The sequence below is a fragment of the Ovis aries genome, chromosome 4 (assembly GCF_016772045.2).
Source record: "Ovis aries strain OAR_USU_Benz2616 breed Rambouillet chromosome 4, ARS-UI_Ramb_v3.0, whole genome shotgun sequence".
NCBI classification, from domain to species: domain Eukaryota; kingdom Metazoa; phylum Chordata; class Mammalia; order Artiodactyla; family Bovidae; genus Ovis; species Ovis aries.
In genome coordinates this window covers 55,333,160-55,344,676 of record NC_056057.1, presented here as the reverse complement: position 1 = coordinate 55,344,676, position 11,517 = coordinate 55,333,160, and the positions used below count along the sequence as shown (strand labels likewise).

The 11,517-nt window shown below is 34.8% G+C and overlaps 1 protein-coding gene across 20 annotated transcripts in view; it reads left to right on the top strand.

Moving 5' to 3' along the window:
• The window catches only part of FOXP2 (forkhead box P2), a 669,679-nt gene that overhangs the window by 631,100 nt on the left and 27,062 nt on the right, over positions 1-11,517 (top strand). For all 20 annotated transcript variants that reach the window (XM_060414748.1, XM_060414743.1, XM_060414739.1 and 17 more), the window contains 2 exons: positions 15-84; positions 820-983. In XM_060414748.1, coding sequence (XP_060270731.1) covers positions 15-84; positions 820-983 — 234 coding nt within the window. The remainder of the gene's footprint in view (positions 1-14; positions 85-819; positions 984-11,517) is intronic.

Sequence of the window (11,517 nt, the reverse complement as noted above, 5' to 3'; positions counted from 1 at the left end):
TTTTTTTCTTGCAGAAGCCCAACCTTAGTAAAAAACATACCTACCAGTTTAGGCTATGGAGCAGCTCTGAATGCCAGTTTGCAGGTAATATCATTAAATGTGGCTTTTCATTATCCTTGTATTTGAATTTTTTGGCATGACTTTGTATTTAGGTGGGATTGTGATTATTCTTAATAGTTGGTTTATCATCCAAGTAAGTTGTAGTACCTAGTACTATAGGAAGCACTGGTTCTAATTCAAGCTACTTTTGATGTGAAGAAGCAAGAAGGACACCCTGTGGCAAAATCTGGAACACTCGGTTTTTCTGCAAATGCTAGATTGATAGAAGCTTTTGCAAATGCATGTGGCTATGCATTAATATTTATCCAGGCTGTCATAAATGATTTCACATCATAGTGTTGGGGAACATGGTGCTTGTGGCAAAAACTTTAAAGTTTAATTATAATATATAATTTTTATGCAGAGGAGGCAAATGTCAGGACTTCTTTATTTTGAGTTAAGTTCTGGTCATTTTTAAAAAGCAGAGCAACTGCTTATATTATCTTGGGGTATTTTGCTTCATGTGAGGACATTCTTTCATTATATAGGAGGCTGAATGAGAAAGTTTGCTGGGAGAACTGCTGCTGCTAAGTCACACTTAATTTCCTTCGTGTTGCTGCCACAAGTTGCCAGTTAGGAACGTTTGTCTTTCCCATACATTTTATTGAAATGCCTCTGAAATACCTGTATCAGAATTGAAAACCATCAGAAGATAGACGTTTTAAAAATTATTTGAAAGGGCATTTCCAAAGTTGTTTTACACCCTCTTCATTTCACTAGGCTGCCTTGGCAGAGAGCAGTTTACCTTTGCTAAGTAACCCCGGGCTGATCAATAACGCCTCCAGCGGCCTGCTGCAGGCTGTCCACGAAGACCTCAATGGTTCCCTGGATCATATCGACAGCAATGGGAACAGCAGCCCAGGCTGCTCGCCTCAGCCGCACATGTAAGTGGGGCTAACAGACTCCATAAGGGGAAGAACCTATACGCCCATGCTTCTAAAATTTAGTGGTCTTCTGAAGTTTTGAATGGTGTGTAAGTAAAAAATACAAATTTAAATGGAGTTAAACTTCACCAGGTTCATGATATTAAAAAGTGTATCAGAATTGCTTTTAAGACAGCTTTTAGAGTCTCTCCAATGTCCTGTAATGATTGTACTAGCAGTCCTCTACAAATTCTTAGTGCTACTAACATTCTCTTGGGTGTATAGAAGTGTCTAAGATAAGTCTTTATCTTATGGATCATTATCACAGTTTGGTTTGTATGGTGCAATAAGAATATTCATGATGGAATAAGTTGTCATAATTTTTACTACTATTACAGGTCTCTAAACCATTTATGAACTGTAGTCAAGATATTGCCCATTTTTATAAACCGTAAAATGCAAAGTTTAACTGTTAGCCACAGTTTACACAGAAGCTAGTAAAGTGTAACTTTTTGCCTGTCTTATAAATCAGTGTAATTACATATTCAACTTTAATTACTGGTGCGTCTGTATTGGCAAGGTTTATATGTTATATTTTATGCAAGACTACGATTCCTATTAATATTTAGCAGCTAACTATATCATTAATTACTCTAAAATCTTTCCCCTACCATCTTTTTAATGGAGCTGAGAGAGTAGAAGTATTAAAAATTGATGTATTGTGGATTTCAGAAATGTGTATGACACTTGAAAAAATGCCTGGCCTTATTCAATAAGCCAAACATATCAGTTTCTTGTTTACTAAAAAGTATGGACCCTGTTAAAACTTAGAGTTCAGGAGGAAAAATTAGAAACTGAATCTTGAACAATTCATTTAGTTAGGATGTATTGTAACTTAATGTCCATACTTCTGAGAGTTAAACATCATGTACTTCTATTTTCAAGTTATTGAGGTAAGAATAGTACTTTCTCTCATTCTTATATTTTCTTCCCGTATTTTTTCACTAAATATCTAGTCAGAGGCCTGAAAGAGAAATACGGTCTTTCTTGGGGCCTATTTCCATTTGACCTTTCACAGGATATTATTTTTGTTGACTTTTTAGACATCTCATTTTATTTGACATATTAATGTCTTTAAGATTGTATGCCTAATTGCTTTATAGCACTTTTACTCTATCACCTTTGTGAAAAACACACGGTGAACATTAATGTATTTTATCAGGTTCCAAACCATTACTTTTTCAAAATGGAAAAATTTGTCTTTTGGAAGTGTCTTTAGATGTATTAAATAATACAAAAGAAGTAATAAAACTCGAAGTAGAAAGAACATGAATATATGCTCTTGAGAGTAGCAGTACTCTAACAAGAGGAAAGTGTACAGTCTGACAAAAGTTTTTATATCCCTGCTTTATCCTCTCAGCCATGTAGTGAGTAGCTTGAGACCTTTACTTTCAGCCATTCTCCTGAGTATGCTAATGCTCACTCTCTGTATAAAATGCTAAAACAATAAAACTTTAAAGAGCAAACAAGAGTTAGATCATGTTTTCCCTCTTTAAAAAATACCTATTTCAAACAAATGAAATGTATTTGTAATGAAAGTGTTTAAGCTATTGATGCAACTCCTTGAGCTCCTATGTGATCTATAGGGGTTGTTGTGAATTATATGTAGAGAGTATGTAGGGAGGTGGTCTTTAAAACTTGTGTCCAATGATAAGAATATTAACATTAAAAAACTGACTGACTCAATAAAATAGTTAATTAAACGCTGTATTTTAGAACCTGAAATAATAATTGGGCTAAATCACAACATTGATAGATTAGTAGTAGTTTTTGTTTGTCGATTGCTATTTTTCACTTTTCATTTTATTAAATTGCACTTTAATTATAAAATATCTCAGAAAAATAGTATGTATAAAACAGTATATAAAAACTGAGTATTTAATGTCCAATGCACTGCCACATTTATTGTACATTTTATGCTTATATGAATTAATGCATGTGAGAAATATTTGTGTGTCTTTTCCATATAGAATAAAAGGAAAGCTTCCCTTGGCTTGCTGGAAATAGACTCAGAAAAGACAAAAATTGAAGGAAGACTAAATTTTGTCTTTTCCTAAGTTGTATAAATTATAATCATATATTTAATTATCTTGCAGAATATTGGTCAGCATTCTCTCTTTGAATCTGTTTCTGCTGCTGCCATTAAACATTTTGTATATTCAATGTCAAATATTATTGGTGGAATGTCACTTCAGTATTCTATATCTTCATCTCTATAGAGTTTTAAGATGCTTGGAAATAAAGAATGTTAAGGCATTTAATGTACATCATAAGACAAAGAAAAAGTTTTATCTAATTCGCTCATCAAAATTTGGCTGCATGTAATAGAATTCACTTCAGAGTTCTTTTAAAATCAGACAGAAGTGAAAGGTTTTTTGTTTGTTTTTTACATTCAATAGCACAATCATATGTCCTGAAATGAATTCATGGTATGGTCCTTGTTATTGGTGAGGGGAAGGCGAGGGGTAAATTATGCTGATGCAATTGTTAGCAAGAGGCAGAGAGGCCTAGTATTTGAGCTCTGGTGATAGATTGTGGGGGTTCCAATGCCAGAGTTAGCACTTCATAGCTAAGATTTATTTCTTTCCTCAGCTTTCTCAGCTGAAAGTGAGGTAAGTCGTAATAATATGAACCTCACTGAATTCTTGAAAATGAAATGATTGCCTGGAACATAATAAATTGTTCCTTGTGTCCCTCATAGTGCTGTGTTCAGAGTTACTGATTTATATTATTTCTTGTAATACTTCATTATTGCTATAAAGGAGATCATAAACAATATAAAAATAGTTTGCATTTTAATACATTTTTTGTAGGCCTTCCATAACTGTGTGGTTACTTTCCTTGATAGTCCCTTTTCTTTTGCTTCCACCTCCTCTTATAATTCATGAAATAAGCAGATCCCGTAAAAGTGAAAGAGTGTAAGACAGGAGTTTATGGTAGGGAGCACCTTCCTCAGAGTCAGTGAGAGAAGACATGTTTGAGCTAAGATGTAATCTGAGGTTGGAGGCAATGAACAGTTCAAATAAAATATCAGCCCAGAGCAAGAGCACACGATATCTGTCTGGAGAACAGTGAATACGCGGTTGACCGGAATTGGAATATAAAAAGGGAAATAGAATTTGGAATATATGAAAGGAGACGAGATCGTTGAGTGCTTTGAAGATGAAGCTATGATGCTTGTTTTAGTCAGTATGGAGCCTGTTAATGTTATGGACTTGAGTTTCACATAATCAGAGATGTGCTTTAGAATGAGTAATCTGAAAGTGTACTGAGTGAACCATGCCTGAATAAAACTAACGTGAGGCAGGACATTCTGAAGTTGGGAGAGATTCAAAGCAGAAGATGAGCCCTTGAAGGATTCAGTATGTGACTTAAATGCAAGACAGCCTGTGGAGGGCAAGGAATCCATGACGAGACAACTGATTGAATGCTGGGGACAAAGAGGAAAATTCAGAAAAATCATAGCAACTTTAATGGCTTCCCTGGTAGCTCAGCTGGTAAAGAATCTGCCTGCCATTCAGGGAACCCCAGTTCTATCCCTGAGTTGGGAAGATCCACTGGAGAAAGGAACAGCTACCCACTCCAATATTCTGGCTTGGAGAAATCCATGGTACAGTCCAAGGGGTCAGACACAACTTAGCGCCTTTCACTTTCACAGCAACTTTAAAAGCCCACCAAGAGAGGGCATGAGAGAACAGGCTCAAGGGGGAAAATGGTGATGAGCTCAGCTTACCAAAATGAATAAAAGAGGGGAAAGGGCCTTAGAAAAAATTTAAGGTAAAATTAAACAGATAGCTGCAGCATGAGAGAACTGAGGAATTGGATAGAGACCGTTTGGTTAATGTAAATCTAACAGCACCTGTAAGTGTTTTTGTTTGTTTTGTCCTGCTTCAACTCTAAAGATTTGTGTAGAAATGCTTGTTTAAAAATAAGACTGTTTATCCCAAAATCATTTCTCACATTCTAGAGGCAGTGGTCAAACAGATAAAGACTGTTGTGTGTGTGTCATTTTAAAGCGTTGGAATTTAGCCTCTGAATATGTTCTCCATTTGAAGAAAAAGTCATTCATTGAACCACTCAGGACATATGTGAGAAGATCATGGACAATGTATAAAAGAATGGTTTAATGTTTATGTAAATACCAGTTTATCGTGCTTTAATTTTGCACGTTCATATTACAGAGAGCCAGTTGCTTCTCTTAATTAGTCTTGTGGGGTTTTTGCTTGGAAGGAATCATGGCATCTGTTTACATTTACCTTATCAAATCTAGGATGTGTATATTTGTAAATTTTTATCTTCCTAGGTACTATTTGAGAATGTCGTTACATATTTTGATACAGAAATTATAACATTCAATAGTGTGCTGTCAAAGGATGCTTTAGCTCATCGGGATCTACCTATAGTATGAAATAATACCCAAGATACCTAAACTATTGATCATTAAAACATTTTTATTAAGAAAATAATCAGTATCTTACTTACTGAATCCGAGAATGTAAGTGTCCTTAGATTTAGGAAACACTGAGACAAACTGTTTCTTCACTTAGTCTTTATTCAACTCCAGAATAGTAAAACATAGAGATATTCTCGAGGTTGATAGAAAAGATGTTTTGAAGCTTTACAAGAGCAGAGTAGCTATGGTTTAGTGCTTCTCATAAATTACTTTTAGAGAAAAAGGGGCCAAATTATCATCCATAGTCTTCATTTTGATGCTCCATGTTTAACACCTCCTGGCTCTGTGGCTTTTACCCTTAGACTATCCTAAATGAAGGCTTTTGCCAAACAAGTGCATTTATTTTGCCTTAACTCTTTGCCTTTCTTCTCTACTTTTTCTGCTTTTCATCGTCCTCTCTTTTCTAAATTCTGCCTTTCCTTAAGGGTCTCTCCTAGATTTCCAGGAGGCTTTCCCAAGTAATTTTGCAATCAGGACCTACACTCATCTCCATATTTCTGAAGAACTTGTTATGTGTACCAGCATTTGTAACTAGCATAGTGTGTGTGTGTGTGTGTGTGTGTGTGATTGTGCACATGCTCATGTGTTCTTGCACACATACATGCTCATTTTGCAGTTATCTCTCACTTAATGGAAGATCCCTTAAGGACAGAGACTATGTTTTAGATATATTATAGAATATGAAACCCCTAAGACATTATACCATACAAAGTAAGCACTCAATAACCATGTGATACTGATTGTAAAGAATCAAGTGGGAGGTGACAGTTAATTAGAAATGGTTTGATTTCAAGAAGTAATCCCTCCAAAAGTATAATCCAGGATTCTCTCAAAACTCTGAAGAAAAATAGAGAAGAAATTTCAGAAGATGAGATAATTAAATAGAATATTAGTTAAGAGTTTTCTTTGAAATGTTGACAGTACATTTATGATTTTTTAAAAATGTTATTTATTTAGTTAATATGTATTTTTAAACTGTCCAAAGTTAGGGGAATAGAAAAGGGCAGGTCTTCACTGCATTTGTAATTATCCTCCTAGCCCTTGTTAAATTTTATCTTGTGGAGGGTGAAATGAAAAAGAAAACAAAAATTATTGAGATTAATACAGTATTAATCAGATGAATGTTCAAGAGAATTTTAGCAGAAAGTAGGACAGGTTAAAGCCAGGTGGAATATTATAGATTTTACCTAATAATTTTTTGAAACTTGTTTTTTTCACTCTTTTCGATCAAGTAGAGTTCTAAAATTTATTTTCTACTGCTAATGTAAGAGTTCTAGAGCCATGGTCTAAGCAAATGTAAAAGACACTTCCAATAAGAATATGAGTATCTTTACAATTTATGATGTCTTCCCTTTTGCACTTCAGTGCCGAGATTCCCCAATTACCTGACTTTCCGGAGTTTTATAGAGCATTGGCTTCGCTGGTGGCTCAGATGGTAGAGAATCTGCCTGCAATGCCGGAGACCCACGTTTGATCCCTGAGTTGGGATGATCCCCTGGAGAAAGGAATAGCTACCCATTCCAGTATTATTGCCTGGAGAAATCCATGGATAGTGGAACCTGGTGGGCTACAGTCCATAGGGTCACAAAGTCAGACACAACTGAGGGAATAACACTTTCACTTTTTCCTATTTAATATCAGTGTTTGCCTCTCATAAAAACTACATGAAGAGTTAAGATTGATGCTGTGTTCAGACAGAAATAATTTGAACTTACTTTCTTCTCCCTTGTGTTAGACTTAAATGAATGAAAAGAGAAGAAAACATTTGGAGTAGACCTGGAAGGTGAACTCACACTGATAGAATCAATCCATTTCCTGTGTCCTTCCAAACCTGAAGCCAAGAGAAATTTAATGATGCACCCTCCATACTTAGTTCAAGTCAGTTGTTTCTCTTCTATTAAGCAATTGTTTCTCCTCACTCTCAATAAGTTGGCTCAGATTTGCCTTTTCTTTCTCTTGTAAAAATGTTCAATGAAGTTCCCATTTTTATGTTTTCAAATTTTGTTTCTAGAGATCATAACGAATGTACTTTCTGAGCTGGTTCTGTGTGGAGGGCTCTATGCATAAAGCCTTCCATTGTCATGCAGTTCCCCTTTCTGATTATTAGAGTCTCCCACTGTTGAGTTTTCAGATCATTTCTTACGTGTCACTCCTGAATCCTCTTAGCCTCCATGCCATTTCAAAGTTCTATCTGTTAATAGTCTATATTAGTTACAGGTGATTATTATTGTCTCCCTCTTATTAAAGCAAATATTTGAGGTTGCAAGTTAATGATCTTCAGTATAGATTTCTGTATAGAATGTTAACATGGCTCTTATAAGACTAGAAAATAATTTTACTGTGTTCTTCGAAGTCAGAACCTCACTCAGGGTAAGGGAATCAAAGGCCATGGCATTCACACAAAAGTATTTTAGTATTATTCCAGGACTTCAGTGGAGACCACATCAGTCATTTTATTAACGTGTTGAATGCAGATTCTACATACCCCAGAACTTTCTATGCATTACATGTCCCAGTTAGTCATCTTTATAACATCCTCTGCTTCTTGAGCGGAGAAGGCGATGGCACCCCACTCCAGTACTCTTGCCTGGAAAATCCCATGGACGGAGGAGTCTGGTGGGCTGCAGTCCATGGGGTCGCGAAGAGTCGGACACGACTGAGCAACTTCACTTTCACTTGTCACTTTCATGCATTGGAGAAGGAAATGGCAACCCACTCCAGTGTTCTTGCCTGGAGAATCCCAGGGACGGGGGAGCCTGGTGGGCTGCCGTCTATGGGGTCGCACAGAATTGGACACGACTGAAGCAACTTAGCAGCTGCTTCTTGAGAACCTCAGTTCATTGTATAACTCCAGTGATAAACTCCAGCCTCTCCTAGCAATAATACTTTGCAACCAAAGACAGCTAAAAGGGACACTGCTAGATGCCAATTATGTAGAACAGTGTTGAAAATCTAATACAAGCTGTGAATTGTCTTGAAACATAATGAAAAAGTTCAAGTATATAATATTACCTTTCTTCCTTCTATTATCTGTTGCTGCCTTAAAATTTAAATTACTATTTGTAGGCACATGTAGAATTTGCAGACCCTACACCTTTGGTTGGTGATATTTTGTATAAAATCCCTACAGATCTTAGATCTCTCTGTGGACAAAAGTGTTTGAAATTGGAGTGGCTCTGTATATCAGAGGAAAGCAATTGAAAGTGACTTGAACAAGTGAAATACTCATTGTTTTCATACCTGTTAAGTCTGTACTAGTTTTGCTGATATTTTGAATTATTAAGATGCATTAAGAACCTCTAAACATAAAAGCATTTTTTCCTTTACATATGTTTTCACAAATGTTTTAATTCATACTTTTTCAGTCATCTTTAATTTTCTTCCTAACATTTCTGGGCCTTATAATTTTCATTCTGTTTTAATTCTGTTTTTTATTTAATCTCTAAACTTTTTTTTTTTATTAACTTTGCTAGTTAGCTTTGAGATCTCTTTCCAAAGTGATTGTACAGAACTTATGACTATGCCAGCTCTTTATCATCTCTCTCTTTTTTTTTAAGTGTTACAAGTATGGCTCAGTAACTGCTGTTCTTTTTTACATTATTCTAGTCCCCATATGTGGCACTTACAACTCATTCTAGTTCCTCCTAATAAAAAGATCCTCCCATAGATACAGTGCCTTCAGCTAAAAAGTGCTGTATCCCCACCGTGCCAATTGTGGAAATTTGTGGGTTCCTATAGGGTTTTAAAGGATTTTTATAGAACTATACAGATGGTATCTGACATTTGTGGTATGAATCCCTACAATTTAGGCAAAGAGTGTCAAAAAATTTTTAGCTGACAGTATTGCAGCTTACTGCTTCTGCTTTATATCTAAAGAAGACACTTTGTTAGAAAGTACATCTTCGTTTGCACTAACACTGAGCCTTAGAAATTTCATTTTGCTAAGGGTCAAAAAGTAATTGACTGAATTGTTTAAAAATGACAATTATTATTCAGTATTAAACTTTTCCCTTCTAGCACCAGGGAAGAATGAAGGGTTTCATATACCCATATGGTATTTTAACTTCGGGAAGTGGATGTCTTTGGGTGACTATCGGTATTTTACGACTAAAGAATTTCTTATGTAAAATTGACTATCATTTCAAATATTACTTATTGTGAAAATAATTTACATAAGAAATTGTTTTAATATATGTTAAAGTTATGTGTATTTTAACTACTTTGGGAGGATTTTAAATTTACCTTTCAGGAAGTACAACATTGTATTTAAAAACTTTGACACCAATAAAACATAGTATAAACTTCTACCTCAGGGTTCCTAAATCCCATAAGCAGTTTCTATGAGTAGGATAGAATTAAACAATTTATATAAGCAACTGATGACCAGATGATTTCACATAACTAGTAGAAGCTAACATTCTTCAGTGTGCTTATCATAATCTTAGTGTTTGAGGACTCAAAATGGTGTAACATCAGCAGAGCATGTAAAAGGCAGGAGCAGAAGTAATCCTTGGTCACATAATGTTATCTTACTCTTGATAAATCTGCATTTTAAACATTAAATCTCAGGTCCCTTTTATTAATTAGCAGGTCAGAGAAAGACATAATTTACTAGATTTATAATAAAAGATAAATATTGTTTTAACTCCCTATTCTATTCTCATGCTAAGAACTAACAGAACATAGCTAAGCACAGTTTGGAGGAAACTAAACATTGAGTCAGTCCTACAGTTTAATTTTAGCAAAAGAATAGCTCCAGCAAAGCAACCAGTCTCAGAGATTAGATAGACCTAATGACACAAACCATATGTAATCCTAGTGAAGATATCTGTCAAGATATCCGAGAAACAGCTTTGCCAGGAGCGAGCAGTGGATGGGCAGCATCCCGTCAGGGTAGCTTGGCAGAGGAACCAACAGTCCAGGAAAAATGCATGAGCTATATGTCAGGGAGGACTGGCCAGAGCTGTAGTGCACAACTGTAGGACTTTGAAGTCCTGATCTTCAAGGAAACAGAACCCACTTTATCAAAGAGGAATTAGAGAGAAATAGGAGCATATACTTTGTGTACCATATACTCATCCTGACATTTCTGACTGAAACTTGGTCCAAGGAACAAGGCAAAAACAGTTTTTAGATAAATGTTCAAAGGACTTATGAAGCAGCATCAAAGCTGACTTAATGGTCAAATGTCAAGATATAATTTAAATTGTTTTTTTTTAAATTTCTCTGGCCAGCACATTAGAAATGTAAAGGTCCTTTAGACCTATACTTGAATGCTTATTTTTTAATATAAATTTATTTATTTTAATTGGAGGCTAATTACTTTACTTGAATGCTTATTGAAAGCTACCACTTATGAGACACAAAATGGAAAGATACCAATTGTATCTCAATGGGCAACTATTTTGATTCTGAGATTAGACGTGATATATTTGTTCTCCTCAATGATCAAAGTAACTACATTTGTATTTTCATTTTATTATAGCTGTTCTGATCACATCTATTACTGTTATAAATCACATAACATGGTAAATCTTAAAGAATTTAGTTGTGTTTTTTAATCATCACTACAGTGAAACTATCTGAACTCATTTTGGATTGAGCCTCCAAATCATATAAAATCCAGTTTCTTTAAACAGTGTTGTATAAATTTTAACAAATTACAGTAAAATGTTGAAGGTAAGGGCAAGAAATCAGGGAAATTTCATATATATATATGTATATATATATATATGTATATACACACACACCTTTGATTTATAAAATTAGGTTTCATTCACCTTAATCTGCCTTTTTATTATATTTCTTAGAACTTCTATTGACTTAAAATGGAACTTTGGAACTCTACTGGGTCAAATCTTTTGTGATGTAGAATAGAATTATAAACTGCACCTTAAGTATGGCAATATAGCTTATGAGAGAAAATATTATTACATTTATAAGAAAATAATATTCCTTTGCAATCAAACACTAAATGGCTATATAGAATATGGGAGTTATAAGATTTATTAAATATATTAGTATTAACATTGTATTCTGACT